Source organism: Sardina pilchardus, chromosome 3, assembly GCF_963854185.1.
Source record: "Sardina pilchardus chromosome 3, fSarPil1.1, whole genome shotgun sequence".
In the NCBI taxonomy this organism is placed as follows: Eukaryota; Metazoa; Chordata; class Actinopteri; order Clupeiformes; family Clupeidae; genus Sardina; species Sardina pilchardus.
This window is the reverse complement of record NC_084996.1, coordinates 7,929,438-7,949,115: the sequence shown is the minus strand read 5'-3', so window position 1 is coordinate 7,949,115 and position 19,678 is coordinate 7,929,438. Positions and strand designations below refer to the sequence as shown.

Genomic DNA, 19,678 nt, shown 5'->3' with positions numbered 1-19,678 from the left:
CCTGCCTCCCAGTAAATAATCATATACAAGCACAAAACAATTCTAATAGTATAGAAAACAATAAAATGTTGAACTCTTTCTCCCATTCCAGACACAAAAAAACCTATGAGCAGATTTATGTTCTCAACGGTCAAGGAATGTTAAACATTACATGAGTTCATTGTCTTCTCTTTCCCAGTTATATTACCCAGCCCCATAGTGTTAACTGTAGATAAAGATGCCATTGATTCTAAGGCTCTGATTGTCAGTGTTCAAATATACTGATACAATGCATATTTTCAAACCACTCAATATCTTGGCATAATAGACCACTGTATGTGGACAAATGCCTTGACACCGTTGCAGATCATGATCAAGCCCTCAGCTGAGGACCAGAAGCCAGCAAGCCAGACGGTAAGCAGGCTACAACAGGGCAGTGCCCAGCGGTGAGCTCACCTTCAGAGATGGGCGCCAGTCGGACTTTAGCCACGTTGCTGCTGCCGCTGGATTCAGACACAGTGAGAGGAATGGGGATAGCCTGACTGGGGGTGGTCACCTGGAACAGCATAGAAATGCATCCAGACACACACACACACACACACACACACACACACACAAACAAAGTAAGAAATAAGAAAGGATGTCAGGCAGAGAAAGCACATGCGTCTTTCAACACATTCTCTTGTAAGTCATGAGTGATGTACTGTTATGAATTATAGCGAGAGAGTGAGAGTTGTTTATTATTGAAAAGATAGCCTGTAGAGAATACTGTCTGATGGATTATGTGTTCTCTGATTGTATATGTCTGAATGTGAATAAGTGTGTGTGTGTGTGTGTGTGTGTGTGTGTGTGTGTGTGTGTGTGTGTGTGTGTGTGTGTTTGTGTATGTGCTTCTCACCGTGTTCTGTGGGCTGGAGGGCCCCGATGAAGCCGGTGAGGAGGAAGCGGTGACAGGCGAGGGGGACGTGGACGCCGAGCTGCCTGGCCGCTCTTGGCTCACTTCTCTGGGGATGGAGGCAAGAGGTGCCTGGGGCACCGGCTTGGCTCCCACTGGAGCTCCAGGAGCAGAGGCCGAAACAGCAGCAGCAGGAGTAGAGGCAGGGGCAACGGCAGGGGCAGGGGTCCGGGCAGGGGCAGTAGTAGGGGCACTAACAGGGGCAGTTGCATTAGCTGGGGCACTAGCAGGGCCACCAGCAGGGGCACTAGCAGGGGCAGGGGCAGAAACAGGGGCAGCAGGAGGAAAGGAGTCTGTGAAGTCAGCCTGTCTGGATCTCATGACGGCGGCCCGCAGGTCGTCCATGGAGCCGGTTAGCGGGGGACCTCCGGGGGGAGCGTTCACCTTTAACCCTCCCATGGAGCCCCCCCTGGGCCGGCTAGCGCTGTAGCCCCCCTCCGGCGGGACCTCATGCATGGGCATCTGGTAGCTCATCTGAGGGAGGCTGCCGTCCTGGTACTGGTGCATGTCCAGGTACTGCCCCAGCATGGGCACCTGGGCGTAGCCAGCGGCGTCAGCCTTGCCCGCGCCTTGAGGGTGCTGGTGCTGGGGGGCGTAGATGGGCGGGTACCCGGCCTGCGCAGTGCCCATGTGCGGGTGGAAGCCCGGGTTGAGCCCGCTGGGCATGGAGGTGGGCGGCATGAAGGACTGCGCCACGCTCATGGCCAGCGAGAGCACGTTGGCCAGCGAGAAGAGGGGCTGCTGGTCCGCGGGCCACATGGCGTTCTGCTGGCTGACCGCGCTGAGTGACCCCGCCGGGGGGGACAGGTGGGCACCCTCGCCCGCCACCATGACCTCCGACCCCACCTGCATTCCCGAGAGCCCAGCGGAGGAGGAGGAGGAGGTGGTGCTGGCCAGGCTGGTGGTGCTAGGCACTCGGACAAGCGTGGAGGGGGCCAGGGGCGGCTTGCTTGGGTTGTGCTGCTGCTGCTGCTGCTGCTGTTGCTGCTGCTGCTGGGATTGGAGGTAGAGGTGCTGGTAGTGGGCATTTGGCATGTAGGACGGCTGCTGCGGGTACTGCGCCATGGGTGGCACCAGCAGAGGCACGGCGTCGGGGTGGGAGAAGTGGGGGTGGTAGTGGGAGGCTCCGGGGTAGTAGGACTGAGAGGAGCCTGTGAAGAGAGAGAGAGAGAGAGAGTGTGCATGAGACAAACAGGGAATGAAAAATAGGAAAAGAGAGCAAAGAAAAAGAGAAGAGCAGAGCCTCAGAAGAGCCTCATAAGAAGACATGGGCAGAGTGTGTGCGTGTGTCTGCTGTGTGTGTAACCCTGGGTCCTCGCTCTACCACCCGCTCTGGGTCCCTGTCCGGGCCAGCCGGATCGACCCTCTCGGAAGCACATCGATCACTAACCGCCTGTGACAACACTAGTCATTCTTCCGTCCGTCTCCACGACGACCACCCGTCCCTTCCCTACAGTCGGCTCGCCAGGTGATAACGGATACCGGGAGCCGAAGGTGACGTCACATATAACGACCCGCCGCCACTGATGTCACTGGACTGTTGCCATGGCACCCGGAGTTTGCCAAGGGGCAGCGAGTCACAGCGCACACAATCAAAGTGGGGGAAAAGAGGGAGGTAGAGACGACATTCTGAAAAACGTGTCGCTCACGGCTCACCCCAGTGGTTATGTAACATAAATGAATGAAAGGAAATATTCTGTCGTTCAGGAAAAAAAAGAATCTGTCCACACAATGCCAGTTGATTGATCTTGAGACTTTGAAAGAACAGAGAGTGTGGGTAGAGAGAGGGTCAAAGAGGAAGAAGTGAGAGAGAAATAAACGGAGTTTAGAGAGTGACCGGGACAGAGCGAGAGGCAAGTGGATTAACCAGAAGTTGAGAGGGAGGGAGAAAGAGGGAGAACAAAACAGGGATAAAAGATAGAGAGAAAGACAGAAATAGAGAAAGATCAAAAGAAGAAAACAAACAGAAAGAAAGAAAGAAAGAAATGGTGGAGGAATGGCATTGAGAGAGTGACGGATAATTGAACAAGCGCCACATTGAGTCCTTAGTGGTGCACAACTAGAGTCTTATTACAGCCATCAGGAGGATTACATCATACAGTACTTCTCTCACCTCAGTGCTAAACCTCCGCTAAACTGTCTTGCCCACATTCACTTACATAATAAAATACAGCCACACATGCACACACGCACACACACATACACATTTCATCCAAAGAGGATGTTGTACCACCAACTTTCACTTTCTCGTTCAAAATGTTCAAACATACAGTAGTATAAAACATCTCTCGGTTTCTCCATCTTCACTGTGCCGTTGAATAGTATATGATGTTCAATGTCATAGGCCAAGACACCACATGTGTCAGTCATAATGGCTGTTGCATGGACAGGAATATGGCCCGAGTCAGAAGTTTGATGGATCCGACCGATTCAGGGTTGAAATTGCTTCAGAATCGTGCAGTGTTGTGATTATGGCAGTGTACCTGAGACACCTGGGGTGCCTCTCATTCGTCTTTTGTACATCCTCCCTTCCTTCCTTGGTCCTCATCCTCACTGATCTACATAAAGAATGATGGGCCGGCATCAATGGGATAGTCTATCCAGTGCTAGTTATAGATCAGTGGGAACGAGTCTGGAGGATCGAGCATCGAGGATTGAGGAGAGATGTTGAGAGGCACCCCTGGTGTGTTGGGCATAGGGGTGACGGAGGTGAAAGGTCGGAGGTGTGTGTGTGTGTGTGTGTGGGGTGGGGGGGGTTCCTACCTGAGGTGGTGTGGAAGGACTGTGAGCGGAGGGGTCGCGTGAGGGGAAGTCCGTCAGCATCCAGGAGGAAGTCTCCGCCCAGGGCCGGGGAGGCGCCTCCAGCCGCCTGACCCACACTGCCCGCCGCGTAGTCTACAAGACAAGACCACACACACACACACACACACACACACACACACAGACAGACACACACACACACACACACACACACACACACACACACACAGACAGACACACACACACACACACACACACACACACACACACACACACACATACACACATACAGTACATGCACAAATAATTAGTGGAAGTGACTACTTAATCTCCATCTTAGTGTACTGCTACATATTATATGTATATGTTGCTCACACACACACAGGAGAGGCACAGGTGAGCTACAGGTAAGAGGTCTGAGGTTAATGTCAACACTGAGGTTTACCTGGCAGAGAGGAGGAGGAGTGTGTCCGTGCCAGGCCTTGTGTATGGAGGTTAGGCTGCAGGAGAGAATGAAGAGAAAGAAAGACAGACAGAGAGAGAAAGAGAGACAGACAGACAGAGAGAGTGAGAGAGAGAGAGATTTTAACAAAGCAAGGAAGTGAGAAGATGAAAACTGATAGCAAAACAGAGACAAAGAAAATCGATATCTGTTCATCTGAGCTGAAAAGACAAATGGGGCACCAAAGGATAGGGAATGTGTTTGTGTGTGTGTGTGTGTGTGTGTGTGTGTGTGTGTGTGTGTGTGTGTGAGAGAGAGAGTGATAGGAGAGATCTGCCACAGAAAAATGAAATAAATGAGAAACAGCAGCAGCTTGCCCTGGGCTCTTAATGGCCAACCTCCTTACTTCCTACACACACACACACACACACACACACACACACACACACACACACACACACACACACCTCTTATTATCAATATGGATCCAACAAACTGGATGGGACTCTCTCTGAGGAGGTCAGTAGATGGTGGCCATCTTGGCTACTGATTGCTGACTCACGCATATCTAAATATACCACTGCTGTTAAAATTAGACTACTGAGAACACTATTAATATACTATTCCTATCTTGGGCAGTGTGTGTGAGTGTGAGTGTGAGTGTGCTGTTTGTAGAGCAGTATGTAATGAACTAATTTGTGTGTGTGTGTGTGTGTGTGTGTGTGTATGAGACTGTGCTGTTTGTAGAGCATGCAATGAACTCATTTAGTGTCATGCAAACACACGCACACTGACACCCACGACTAATTTACCAGTGTGTGTGTGTGTGTGTGTGTGTGTGTGTGTGTGTGTGTGTGTGTGTGTGTGTGTTTTCTTTGTAAGTGTGTGGACATTGATGTGGGTGAGTTTGTAAGTGTGTAGGTCATGTCATGTGATCCATTCTTTGATCTATTTTTGTAATCTCAGGCAATAGGTAAGTGTTTAATCTCATCTAATGATTGCCTTCATGTGCCAAAGCCAAGGCTCAGGGACGCTGGGATGAAATATCACCGGGCAGACACCAAGAGGGTTGATAACAAGAGCCTAACAAGCTGACCACAGAAAACACTGATCGCACTGACCTGAGAACAGAGAGTGCTATGACAGACAACTGCTTTCGGATGAATGCTATGGGCTATATAGGCTAAAGAGCTACAAGGCTTACATCACACTTCTAAATGAATATTCTTATATAATATTTAATATTCTTTATTTGATAAAAGAACAAGGTCATGAGCCCATTGCACATGGATGCAGCAACCACTTGTCATGCTTTATCAGGATGACCGATGCACTATAATAGACATCAGGAGGGATGAAGATAGTTCTGGTAATGATTGTGTCATCTGGACTGATATAAAGAATGGACAGCCTCCCACGCCTTCAGGACTGGATAATTGCAGTGTCAATCATGAGGATAATGAATGAAGTCATGGATATTATTAGGGTGAGTTGGAGTATAATCATTATGACAAGTGAGCAGTCATGCGCAAAGGAGTGTGTGTGTGTGTGTGCGTGTGTGTGTGTGGTCAACAGGACAATAGGACTCACAATTTTTGTCACCGATAGGCTAAATCTCCTGTCACTCACCTGTGAGCCAGAGAGAGTTCCTGCTCCACTCAGGTAAGGCAGCCGAGAGCCCTCCCCCTGCAGGAATCCGATTGGCTCTCTCCTCATCAGAGCCTCTGCTCTCTTAATAATGTCACACATACGGTGGATGAAGCCCTCCTGCTCGGACGGCAGAATGAACTCTCTGTGGACCTGTAACACACACGCACACACACACACACACACACAAAATCACATACACAAACACGCACACACACACACAAAATACATGCAAAGAGAGTGAGAGAGAGAAGAATGGAAATAAACGGAAAATGAGTCATCCACTAGCACAGGCCTTCAGCTAGTGTTTCCCCTCTCCCAATGCCCACTGCAGGACACACTGACACACTACTGCATGTCAGTGGAACATACTGTAGGAATTCATCGTTTTCCACCAGCTTCCCACCAGAAGGAGAGAGAGGGGACTTGCTAAGGAAAAGACCATGGTCAGGCTGGCTCCAGTCTGTGAGAAGCCTGAACCACTTCAACCACTTGAAAAAAAGTCTTCTTCCAGGTCTTGCTCATAATACATGATGTGTGGATATGGGTGCATGTCTGACCATGGGTATGTCTCAAATCAAACAGAAAATGACCTATACTCATATTCTCAAACTATATAATAATACTACTAATAATAAATAATAATATATAACTATTATATAAATAATAAATAAATAATTTCTTTACAAGCATCACTAGGCATTTTGCCATTACACTGCCATTAAATTTAAAAAGAAAAACAGCATGGGCTGACTATTACAAAGGGACTGACTTTCGAATGGATCTGGCCCAGTCTCTTGGGCCGGACTAGGGCCAGGCCATGCCTCACGTTATGACTTAGCTATCTACAGTAGGGCCCTGCAGCTGGGGCAGGTTCGGGGTCATTCCCTGAGAGCCAGAACACGGATCATGGTAGGACTGTTCTCACTGCATGTCCGGTTGCTTTGTCTTTGCGCTTTGCTGACTGGGGGCTATTGCAGCAAGCCACCCTAGATAGGCAACACCTACAGTAAGCAACATCTGCTCTCCTTCAACCTGTTCTATTTTCCAGACATTGTGTAATATCCCCACGCCCCCACCCTGTGTGTGTGTGTGTGTGTGACTGTATGAAAACCATCTTAAGAAACCCGGCTATATTAAACTTGACCTAGATATTCCCCAGGGTCTTACGGCACCTCTGAAGGTACATTATCTCTAGGTAGATATGTAAGTGGGTCTAGTATGTGCAAAACGTGACAACCTGCAGTCAGCTATCATCTGAGCATTTAAGCCTGTCGTCAGCATAACCATGGGGTTACAAAATGTGTGTGTGTGTGTGTGTGTGTGTGTGTGTGTGTGTGTGTGTGTGTGTGTGTGTGTGTGATAAAACTGCTGAGGTCATGGGAATCTGGGAAATGAGATACACTGTGCAAATGAAAACATGCCAGCAATGTCCACAGGTTTACACACACACACACACACACACACACACACACACACTCCCCCCACCCCCCCCCCCCCCACCCCAATTCACACACACACCCTCCCATAGTGCACACTCTGCACTAAACCGTTCTGTTGTTATGGAAAGAGTTTGGTTCTCTAACCATACAAACAGCTGGGTCTCTATTTACTCTCATGCTTTTGGCTCTGTGTGTGTCTGTGTCTGTCTGTGCTTAGCTGAGTGTGTCTGTGTCTTGAGTGTGTGTGTGTGTGTGTGTGTGTGTGTGTGTGTGTGTGTGTGTGTGTGTGTGTGTGTGTGTGTGTGTGTGTGTGTCTGTCTGTCTGTCTGTCTGTCTTAGTGTGTGTGTGTGTGTGTGTGTGTGTGTGTGTGTCTCTCACCATCACAGCAGCAATGTCCTCAGGGTTGTCTCCATCCAGGTCAAACTTGAAGGTCACCATCTTGCTGTTGTGTGTTTGCAGCTGGCACTCCACTACACGATCCACTTTATCAGACAGCTACAGAAAACACACACACACACACACACACACACACACACACACACACACACACACACACACACACATACACACACACACACACACACACACACACACACACACACACACACACACACACACACACACACACACACACACACACACACACACACACACACACACACACACACACACACACACACACACGACATGACAGACAAAGAATAACATGCACATAAACATAATAGGTATCAGTAACAACTCACATAACTCATGTTCAGCTTTCTAATACAAGAAACAAACCACATGAGAGATACAAAAGGTGCCCTTTATCAGATAAACCACAGAAAAACACTCACATAAGAAGTGAATCAAAACACTCAAAGCAGACCTTATCAGAGAGTGACAGAGACCACACACCCACCACGAGACTGCTCTTTCAAAAACATCTGCTTTTTAAAAACACCACTACGCACATCAGGAGTATATCAATAGACACACACATGACTAATTGGTGATAAATAGTCAGCAATAGATCACAAGGAGATCCATCAAACGAGCAGTGCAGAGTAATGGCACCATAGAGCTAAAATGTTCTGCTTGCCTTTTGATGGATCTCAAAGTAAAGATCAAAGTAAAGAATATGCTTATTAATCAGTGCCCACAAGAGTTTCAGCTTGATATGCTATTTATTTTCAATTTAACTTCAACAATACTGTTTGTGCTTGCATTGTCAGCTGGGACACTAGTAACTGACTAATACTTACTTTTAATTGAGGAAGCGTTCAGTTAAATTAAGGTGATCGTTTTAAATTCTTGAAATTGATTGACTGATTAGGTCACCTACCCCAGTGATGCGCAGGCGAGAGCGGGTCCGCCTCCTGAGGAGCTTGCTGCCTGTGCGCTTGTGGACACCTTCTGTACTCTTCTCTGATAGGCCTTCATAGCCATCACTCAAGCCAGAGGTAACATCAGAGGCATAGCTAATGAGAGTAGTGAAAAACAGAGTAGGGAAAAAAGAGACACGTTTACATTGATAGCCTTAGTGCTCAATTCTTTGATTAGTTTTTTTGCTCAAATCTGACTTTTTACGTAGCTGTTTATGTAGCTGTGTATTATTATTTTTAAATGTGGCCAATGTCAGACTCCTACTCCAGTGTGGTGATCCTACCGGTGGTGACCCTGTACTGACCCGTGTGAATACATGATCAATGTCAACAACACAGCACGCTGCCTTCCAGCCGTAAACACGGAGACTGTGAACAGTGAATGTCATTTATAAGTAAAATAATTATCTATAGTGTTGTAACTCAGTGGATTCATGAGCAGATGATAACAGCGGCTTTAACGCTCTCCCGTTTTCTTTTGAAGTTATCAGCAAAAGTCGTAAATATCTGTTTTCAAATCTTAAAAGGCCAGGCCCACGGCTGAATTCAGCCCAGAAGCCTGAGAACTTTAAGCCCTGTGTATGTGTTTTTCTTTTAGATACACCTGTAACATTTCTTTATGCAGGTCTATTGGGATAGGAGGCAGATCACACCTTTTCTTTGATTCAATTGAATAATGTTCACAGAGAACAGAGAAACTTGTGCTTTTAACACCTAAAAATCTGGAGCCTGTTTCTGCTCACACCATCGCATGATCCGATGCTACGGGCGACGTCTGTCCCTGGGTCATCCTCTGTCTGCGTGACAGGAAGTGAGCTCACGTGCACAGATGAGACCCCGACACATGACGCTTGCTCTGAGAGCAACAAACATGGCCCCTTTTTCTTCCCCCTTCCTCCAGTTCCATCCTCAATGAGAGTGCTTGTTTGTTCAAGCGAAGTGTGGAATGAGTGGCCCCCTTTCACTACGCGCAGTCAGCCCTCCTGCGCTCCACGTCCCTGACACTGATGTCAAGTTGCACACCAAAGGAGGGAAACACACACACTGCTTCCCCATAAGCATCCTCTGGCACATCTATTATGGTCTGTTAATGTGCAATAATGATGCACACACTACTCTATAGGTGACGGTTGCTGGGCAACCACATGACCAGGTCTACAGTAGGCTATGCGTTCTGTTTGGACGATCATGCTAATTTGCCTACTGATGATTAAAGTTCTCTATCATCAACAGCTCAGGGCAACAGTTTTTAATTTCATGTTAAAATCAAATTGTTGTCCAATAACAAAGCGGACGTGGCAAAACAACAACACTGAACCGCTTCCCAGAAGATTGTGCATCTTCATCTTCAGAACCTTTATGAATGAAAGGGCTACTGGCCATTACCCTCATGTGTCACTGCTCTCTCTGTCTCTCTCTCTCTCTCTGTCTCTCTCTCTGTGAGTGAGTCAGAGACGTCTACAGACACCATGAGAGCAGGACGCATGAGAGCCACATCCAGCCAAGTCAACATAAGAGGCCAGCCGCAGGAGTGCATTAAAGGTACGACTCCATTAATGCCGCCCTGATGGATATTGCCTACTGCATTAGTGTCAAAGAAGTGCTGCATTGTCAGCTATGGAGCACACAGGAAATGTTGCCACCTCTTTGTGTGTATGTGTGTGTGTGTGTGAGAGAGAGAGAGAAAGAGAGGAAAAAGATAAAGATAGACAGAGAGAGAGGGAGAAAGAGAGAGAGAGAGAGAGAGAGAGAGAGAGAGAGAGGGAGAAAGAGAGTGTGTATGTCACTGTCAGGAAGTGTTCCTGTATTAAATGCACACACACGTGACTGCAGTCAGGTCAGTGAGTTTTAAAAGTGTGTGTTTCAGCTACTGGGACAAACTGCTGACGTCAGACCCATCTTTCTCATCAAAGTCTGACTAACACGTATTGCTTTAAGCCAAAAAACATGCGCACACATGCACGCGTGCACACACACACACACACACACACACACACACACACACACACACACACACACACACACACACACACACACACACACACACACACACAGGCAGTATCCTTTTACTACATAAATGCATACACTTGTTAACAGTCACACATATATAAACAGACAAAAATTCATGTACAGTTATGAAATATACTGATACTATCTCACACCCACTATGTCTTAACACACAAGAGGAGGGGGCTGAGGTTACCTGTCGACAGGTGAGTTGAAGCCACTGCCAAACCCTGACCCTGACCGCTCGGCATGTGAAACAGCAATGCTCTGTGAGAAACGAGAGAAAGGCAGGAGGAGTCAGACTGAATTCCTTTTAATCATATCCATTTACATAGCAGTATTAACTATAGACACTGTTTAAGAGCTCAAGGCATGATCCCCAAAGATTCACTTGCAAAATCCCTAAATGCCGCCGGCGTGATTTAGTGCCCATAATCCACTCCTGTATCCTAAACAGCCTCCGCGGTCCAGTTTTTCAGGGTGCCAAGTGGAAAGGAGACATCTGACTCATCTAGTATAGCAGGCTTTAATGTTCAGTACTCAAAGCAGAAGAACAGTTGGGACACATCTCCTGTGGGACTGAGCGCTTTAACAAAGCGAGCTGTGTATTCGCTGAACCGCTGGCTGCCCCATTCTCTGGGCATGGAAGAGATTTGAACGCAGCCCGAAGCCAGTCAGCCAAACAGAATTCAAATGGGATCGAGCGAACAAGAAAAAAAAAAGAAAAAGAAAAACAAACCCATTGGAAAATATGATGAAAAATCCAGGGGCTTTAACAGCAAATGTGCTAACACTTAGCTCTGCTGCCAAAAAGCCCATGGACCCTGCCAGCCCCATAGCCACCTCACATGAATCAAGTCTGAAAGACGCTGGGCACAGGGCACTGAATAAGTGATCAATGACACTATTATCCCTGTCGCCCAGAAAGACTGTGTAAATTCAAACAAAAGACCTGTGATAGCGGATTGCAGCCATCGGATTTCGAGAGCTGCTAACAAGTATCTTAGACAATTTTTAGCGTTGCTAACATCTATTGGTATTTGGTAAACACTCAAGCTAATTAGCAAGTCCCAAAGGGAAACAATGCTCCAACAACAGGGAAGCTACACACCACAAATATCACTGTCTGTCCATTTACACAAGCTTAACTTGTCAGGTCTTCAATAATGTCAGAGACAATGTGAACCAAGAACAGCCTACAGGCCAAGAAGATTATGTCTCTATAACCTGTACATTCTGGTTGTTCCAGAAACACAAAAGTACAGATGAAGACAAAGAAGACTATGTTCCTTTGCATCATCATCTAAAGGAGCTACTAGCCTTTTCATCACATACTACTTTGAGGCCTGATTGGCAGGCTTTGGGTAGAGATAGAGCAGAAAGCTGTTGGAATGTTGTACAAAGAGAACCGTGCAGATGTCAAGAAATGACAGTAGTGTTTGCCTCATCAAGGGCAATGCTGTGCATACAGTACACCTGTTTAGTTATTCTGCTGATTTTCCTGACGGAAACAGAATTGTTGTTCCAAGACGCCGGAACTGCATTGTTGTGCTTGTCAAACAGTGGATTCAAACTTATTTCAGGCTGTCACTAAACTACTGTCACCTTATAAACACTGTACTATGTTGAGTAGGCTCCTTAGCCAAGAGTTCACCGTGGCCATCTTTGTTTCTTCTAGAACATTCTGGAATGTTGGGAGTGTGGCGCTGGGGGTAGGGATACCTCACCTCAACCCCTGCACACAGCCTACCCACCGAGGGGAAGCGAAGGGCTGGGACTGGTGCCTCCAGTTCAGCCGCGGGGGACGGACTCTCTGGGCGAGGCATCTCCACGGTGGCGGTTGCCGAGGTGATGGGTGCGGGGGCAACGGGGGTCGTCTCTTGGGGAGGGCCCTCGGAGTGCTCCTGGAGCCCGGAGGAGCTGAGGTAGCCGTCCGTCTCGCAGTCGGCTGTCATGGCAACAGACAGAGAAAATTATCAGAGACATATAGATGGATAAATAAACAAATGTTAGGCTGGACAAAGAGAGAGAGAGAGAGAAAGAGAGAGAGAAAAAACAGAGAGATGAGAGAGAGAGAGAGAAACAATAGCATGCAATAACATTCAAATAGAACAATGGGGTCGATATATTTCCATAACACGTAACCCAAACACACACACACACAACCACTTAAAATAGCAGCACAACTGTTTGAACTGTTTAAAGTTAAGCCCCTAACACCACCCCTCTATACAGGGCAATGCCCGTAAAGCCAGAGCAGTGGCCTGCGCTGGGCTCGCATCCAGCTCCAGTGACAGAGATGACAGCCACGAAAATAAACAAGCATCTGCAGCATCACCGCCACAGTGACGTCGTCTCTCCTCCGCTTAGCGACTGCCAGCCACACCAAGCGCATTAACCGCACAGTCACAACACACCACACTGTGTCCTTTCATTATGTGTCTAATGGGTCTTGAAAGAAGACAATAAACAAAACAACAAGTCATTAAACTCTAAATGTATCAAATTGCGTCAGGAGCCAGTCACGCCTTGCTGTTTACTTGCTAGGGGCTTCTGTGCTTCCGTCCGAGCGAGTCGTGATGCCATCGTGAGTTACGACGGCAGTGACATTAGTAATAATAAACATAAATATGAGTCTAATAAACATGACCATCCTGTGGCACGACCAAAGTGTAAACATCCTAAGCTCTTTGGATATTAGACGTGGTTGGGTTCGGCGAACGGGACTTAGGGGCCTTGTTATGGCCCTTGCTTGGGTCGTTGTCAGGGAGATGCGTCCCTGCCTGACAGGATAAGTAATTAAGACGTGTCTTAAGTGAAGCCAATATAGAGATGGTGTTTACACGCGGTACGGGATGTTCTGGAGCAGGGGTCTGTCTCAGATAACCAAGTGAAGCCGCACCGCACCGGCCAAGCCCAGCGCTGGAGCTTGACCAGGCGGGCGAAGCAGACGCCTCTCATAAATAATTGGGAGAGATGGACTCGTGGGGTTGTGTGTGTGTGTGTGTGTGTGTGTTTGTGTGTGTGTGAATGGTGTGGTGGATGCTATTTTTGTGTGTATGACTGAGTCTGTGGATATGTGTGTATGTGTGTGTGTGTTTGTGTGTGCATGTGTGAATACTGGTGTGCGTGTAAGTGTGTGTGTGTGTGTGTGTGTGTGTGTGTGTGTGTGTGTGAATGATGTGGTGGATGCTATTTTTGTGTGTATGATTGTGTTTATGTGTGTATGTGTGAATACTGGTGTGTGTGTGTGTGTGTGTGTGTGTGAATACTGGTGTGTGTGTGTGTATGTGTGTGTGTGTATGTGTGAATACTGGTGTGTGTGTGTGTGTGTGTGTGTGTGTGTGTGTGTGCGTGCGTGCGCGCGCACTCTCTCACTCACATGTAGCGGACGAGTAGCTGGAGTGGCGCATGTTGTAGCCGGGCTGCTGGTCCACCTCCTGCTCGTCGGGCTCGGTGGCGAAGCTGGCGTTGATGCCCGAGTCGATGGAGCCGCTGGCGGGCGACGGGGTGGGCGAGGGCAGCGGGCCGGAGACGGTGAGCGTGGGGGGCACGTGGGGCGCCATGGGGGCCGTGACGGTGGTGGATTGGGGGGGCAAGGGGGCATCCAAGGACTGCTGGGAGGAAGAGGAGGAGGTGGAGGGGGGAGTTCTGGGGGCGGGGGAGATGGATTGGGTGGCTGGGGCAGGAGCAGGGGAGGAGGCGGAGGAGGAGGCGGAGGCGGAGGCGGGGGGCTCGGTTTCGGGCAGAGGTTCCGGCTCCTCTTCGATGACCCCCTCCTGTCGACGCCGCTGGGCTTCCTCCGCCAGCCGGCGCTGCTTTTCCCGCTGGCGCTTGATGGCCGTCACGCGGTCGCGGATCGCCTTGGCAACAAGCTTGTAGTCCGCCTCGCAGACGAAACCCAGAATCACCTGCAGAGGGGAGAGAAGGGGGGGAGGGGGGGATTACACAGTGAGAAAGAAGTGTACAGAAAGAAATGAAAGGATGACAGGAGACAGACGGAGAGAAAGACACAAATAGAAAATGAAAAAAAAAGCACAGGAAGTGAGGGAGACAGTGACCGAGAGCGAAAGTCGGGGGGAACCAGTGATGAAGGGAAAAGCAAAAGAGAAAGTAACAGAGGGGAAGACCAAAACCAGAAAAAAAACAGTGAAAGACAGAGTAAGCAGGTGACATGTTGGTGTCAGAGACAGTGAGAGATCAAACAACATCAAGAATGGTGTGAACAAAGAGGGAGTGAGAGAGAGAGGTATTGAGAGAAAGCAAGGGAGGGAAAGAGGCAGAGAGAGATGGACAGAGGGATACAGATGGAGTAGATAGAGTGATAAAGAGACATATTGTAGTATGTTTTGGAGGAGTGATGTAGCACTTTTTTTCTTTATTAGTGTGATGAGGAATGCCTTTGGTGTAGAAGTTCTACTATCTAGTGACCTTTGACCTTCACAGAGGGTCCAGTCTTAAGTGCATCAGTAAAGAGTGCCAACATAAACAGTCACACCTTCTTGACAAACATGCCCCATCTACACAAGAGTGGCCTTGGCCATTACCGGACATTGTAAAGAGAAATATTGAGCAAATATTTGTTCTGTGTCTAACCATGTCTGACAGAGCACATCATTATGCAAATGAACAAAAAGAGTGGATGAGGTAAAATTAAGGTACTTCAATTTATAATTAAAGATAATGAAATTGCACTCTAATTTATAACAGTTAGGCCTATACATACAGTAGTTCACCACTGTAAGTTCTGGTGGCTGATATGAATGTTGATCAAGACCCATTCTTCCTTTTACTTCTGTTGATCATTGCGCTCTTTAATCAGTTAAGTGCTGTGTAATGACATAAATGCACTCTAAAACTCAATTTCCTTTTAACAAATGACTCAATTCCACACACATCCAATCTCTCAAGAAATTCACCTAAAATGAACTCCGTTTCCACAGTTACTGGCCTTTGCTTTCATTTGGCCAACTCTATCGATCTATTGTCTTGATCTAGTGAATAAAAGTATATTAAAGGAATTAAGAGCTGAAGGTTGTCAGGTGAACAGAATATATATACGGTAACCTTCAGATAGCACGATTAAGTTAAGAGTTTACTCCTCTGAGAACGAGTCACGAAAACCCTGAGAATACCATCTACTTGTTGTGTTTTGTCCACAGACACGTATACAAGAGGGCGCTTGAAGGCACCTCTTATCTGATCAGACTCACCATCTCCTGGGCCACCTCCTCAGGCACGTCCTTGTAGAGCTCGAACAGGAACTCGATGGCGTTGTTGTCCTTGTACTTGCCGTGGAGCTTCTTTGTGTCGTCCATACGCAGCCACAGCTTGAGGGCCGACTTCTGCACATGGTCCTCCTCGGCCAGCTCCACGTGCACGCCGTTGTTCTCCTGGAAGAAGGTGTGCTCCAGCAGGTCCTGGATGGTGTACCTGAGGACGTCCAGGGAGGAGGGGAAGAGAAAAGTGAGGCTTCTGCAGGTGCAATGCAAAAGGGCTTCAGACTACTATGTTGATTTGTCTGGGATGGAGTTATAAGTGTGGTAGATAAGCAGGATGGGAGTTATAGCTTGTTAGCTGAGACGTGGGGAGGCAGATGATGTGTAAGAAGCTACAACATGAGTGTGTGTGAGAGAGAGAGAGAAAGAGAGAGAGAGAACAGAGAAGCGAATGCAAAATAATAGAGGGCTTGTGTCTGTTAGTAGAGGACGGATGTTTAAATAAAATATGTTGGATGCTTAGAGCATTGTGTCCTGGGATGACTTTAGTGAAAAATGACCATTAAGCGAGCGAGAGAGAGAGACAGACAGAGAGAGAGAGAGAGAGAGAGCTCTACCAATGTATCTGTCGAGGAGGGGTGTGAAGGCTGGAGTGAAGTTGTGTGATAGGTGTGTGGGTGATGTATCTGAGTCAGTAAGGGTCAAAAAACAGGTGTCTGACTCTATCTACACCACACAGTGAAAAACACCTCAGCTGTCCCTGCAGTCGTATATCAGTGTTGTGGTGTTTGGTGGAGAAAGGTCTCAGGTGAGAAGGAGACAGATGATGACAGTATGACACAGGGGGTGGGGTGGGGTGGGGTGGGGGGGTCACAACTCCACACACAGACTTACATACACCAGACAGAAAAATGCATTGTCTTGTCCAACGTCTACCCACACGTTCATACCAGACAGAAAAAAATGTCTGCATCTGATTGATCTACTATTTTGAGGCAGGATGGAGGTGACAGGTGGTGTTTGAAATGTGTTGCATGACTGAGCCTCAGACTCAAGAAGCTCACTCAGTCAGAGATGATGCTAACGATTGAGAACAGGCAGGTCTTCTGCTCCTCATACAACTTAATCCCATCCACACTGGAAGAAAGACTGAGACATTGTATGTGGCAGATCACGATGAGATAAGGGCTGGATTGGATTGGCTCTAGAGCCAGGTGTTATCTGAGACGGATGGTCCTGAGTGCATAGCTGAGTTAGTCTTTGGTTTATTGCCATATTAACCTTTGCACTGTGTTGCCCCTAAAGTCACGTGTTTTGGTTGTTTGATGCCGAGACCCAAAAGAGTTTGTATTCAAACACACACATACACACACACATACACACACGCACACACGCACACACACATAAGGAGTTTGCGGGAGTGACGCCTGAGGAAAGAGCTTCAGTGAGTCGTGAGACGTGCACCGGAGACAGGAAGCATGTTATTTTAGAAAGCCTGAAAAACAGGCTCAGAATGGACTCCCTCATACACGCACACACTCCCCAAAAATAGTGCCACAAAAATGTCTTCATCTTTCAAGTTCAATGCTGCCTGGCAACGCAGGTGTATTTCTGAGCATCAAGTCATCTTTTGTATGCATACAGAATTACACACAGTGTTTTAATCACTATAGATCACATTCTTGCCATCACCTGGCGCTCCATACCAGCTAAAGTAAACATTAGCGCACATTAGCATGCCTTTCATGACTGCAGCACTTAGTGTATGCGTCACATCATGAGGAGGAAGTGGTGTGCAGAGCAGAAATCAGGAAAAGAGGCTCAATCAGTACATCAGACACTTGAGCTTTTGGTTGTGCCGAACTTCCTGACTATGAGGGCATTAATGACAGGATACGGCCAAGGCATCTGCCCAGTACTTCATGTTCGGTATTTCAAATCAGTCTATTTAAGATGAAAACACACGTAGGCTTGCCAAATACCAAATCAACTGTGAATTAAATGATATTTGGAACTGTTAAACAAGGGCAAATAAGCCTTACTGACAGAATAGTAACACAGACCAAAACAAGGATATGGATTTCCAGAAGATATTCAGATTCAGATTCAGAAATGTGATGGCAGGGGAGTTATGGCTGAGACTTGTGATGATGATTGAATAACAATTGCCCGACTCTTTCAACGAAATGGATGCAAGACTTTTCATAAACTGTTTCATCAAAAGGATATTAGGATTGTTCACACTGTGCTGTTATTTGTCCATTATGACTATAGTACATCTGTTGTTTCTGATCATGATATTGACGATGGTGGAGATGATCATAGTCATCCCCATCACAGGTGTGTGGATCTCTGAAGACCGGCGAGATGCCACGAGAGTATCTGATAGGAGGCAGATGGCAAGAAAGAGTGAGATGGAAAAACACCATGCACTTCTCAAGGATGATAGGAGTAGGTCACATTTGGCGCACGGCGGCTTCATATTCCAGTGCTGGCGGGTGGTGGGTTGGGGGGGGGGGGGTGAGGGGGTCGGGGGGATGGGGGGTCATGAGCTGACCTAGTTCCTGTGAGCAGGACATTGGCACACCAATTGGCACCCCCATGGCCCCGTTTGATTGGTCGGCTGCCAGAGAAGAGGCTGAACCAGGAAGAGGAGCTGAGAGAAGGCGCAGCTGATATCCCTGCCGCCTGGTAACGCAGCAACACCGACGGATTGTTTGCCCGTCACCATTTCGGGGCGCTATATTTAGGCACGGGGTGTCGCTAAATGGGGCGCACTGGGAGAGAACCGACGTGGAACTCTCCGGCGGGACACTGGTTCTCTTTGGACAGCTGCTGGTGGACTGCAGCGGGGTGCAGGACGCGCCATTATTTCCTGGCCAGTGGAAACAACCAGAGCAATAACACAGCTCTTGTACACATGTGGAGGACGGAAAAAAAAAACTCACCAGACTGGTGCTTGAGCTTTGGAACTGGCTTACGAGAGTTCATCTCTGCATGAGTGTATGTGAGGTGTGTGTAGGTGTGTGTGTGTGTGCGTGTGTATGTGCGTGTGTGTGTATGCGTTTACACACCCTTCCATGCATGCTTTACTCACGTCATTCTACACCAGTGTGTGTGGCTCGGTGTGTGTATGCTGGAGGTGTTTAGTGTTACCGGGTTACCTTTCGTCTTTGTTCATGCGGATGCAGCCTTCGATAATCTCCTTCAGCTCCGGCACCTTGACTTTGAAGAAGCTGTCAGGCTTAATGCCCTGTGAGACACAAGAGAGAAGAAACCATAGAATAAGTTCAGCTCCGTGGAGGGAACACCCTCAGAGAAGTTCCCCAGGCACCCAAGAGGGGTGAGGCCATTACTGTTACATTGTGTCTCTTTGAGGTGGGACTACACAAACGCATAACCAAGAAGAGCTACAGTATGAACCATATACGGAGTGCCTCTCCCACAATGCACCTCGCGTTTCTTCTCAGGGGAATGTTTAGTGCTCATGTTTGTCTAGAGCACTGACACACTAAACTCCATTGGAAATTCTTAGAATCTCACTCATTACCTTACATACCTGTGGTGCAGACAAAGTCTAAAGCTATCAGTTTAAAAGGCAAGTTGCAGATTAGTTTGTGAGTTAAAGGTTTAACCTTAGGTCACAGGTTAGTGTTTCGGATATAGGTCCTGCCTTAGGGCATGACTAACGAGTTCATAGTTAACGGTCGAAGTTATGGGCTTACATCTGGGCTTCACCAGGTCTGCAACTGAAGCGCTCTGTTTGCAGATTGCAAAAACAGTTTTAGAAGACTAGTCTAATTTTACGGAACGTACATGCCACTATCGCGTCTGGTGTAGCCAGTTCCATTGATTATAGTGG

The 19,678-nt window shown here is 47.7% G+C and overlaps 1 protein-coding gene across 4 annotated transcripts in view; it reads right to left on the bottom strand.

Annotated features, from left to right (window-relative positions):
- The window catches only part of wnk4b (WNK lysine deficient protein kinase 4b), a 71,775-nt gene that overhangs the window by 5,178 nt on the left and 46,919 nt on the right, over nt 1-19,678 (bottom strand). For 3 of the 4 annotated variants that reach the window (XM_062531615.1, XM_062531618.1, XM_062531617.1), the window contains exons 5-16: nt 18,981-19,069; nt 15,811-16,030; nt 13,980-14,508; nt 12,325-12,545; nt 10,794-10,864; nt 8,551-8,686; nt 7,605-7,721; nt 5,766-5,936; nt 4,140-4,194; nt 3,698-3,829; nt 878-2,085; nt 436-535 (exon numbers count right to left, since the gene is read on the bottom strand). In XM_062531615.1, the coding sequence (XP_062387599.1) occupies nt 436-535; nt 878-2,085; nt 3,698-3,829; nt 4,140-4,194; nt 5,766-5,936; nt 7,605-7,721; nt 8,551-8,686; nt 10,794-10,864; nt 12,325-12,545; nt 13,980-14,508; nt 15,811-16,030; nt 18,981-19,069 (3,049 nt within the window). The remainder of the gene's footprint in view (nt 1-435; nt 536-877; nt 2,086-3,697; nt 3,830-4,139; nt 4,195-5,765; nt 5,937-7,604; nt 7,722-8,550; nt 8,687-10,793; nt 10,865-12,324; nt 12,546-13,979; nt 14,509-15,810; nt 16,031-18,980; nt 19,070-19,678) is intronic. The other variant, XM_062531616.1, reaches the window with a different exon arrangement.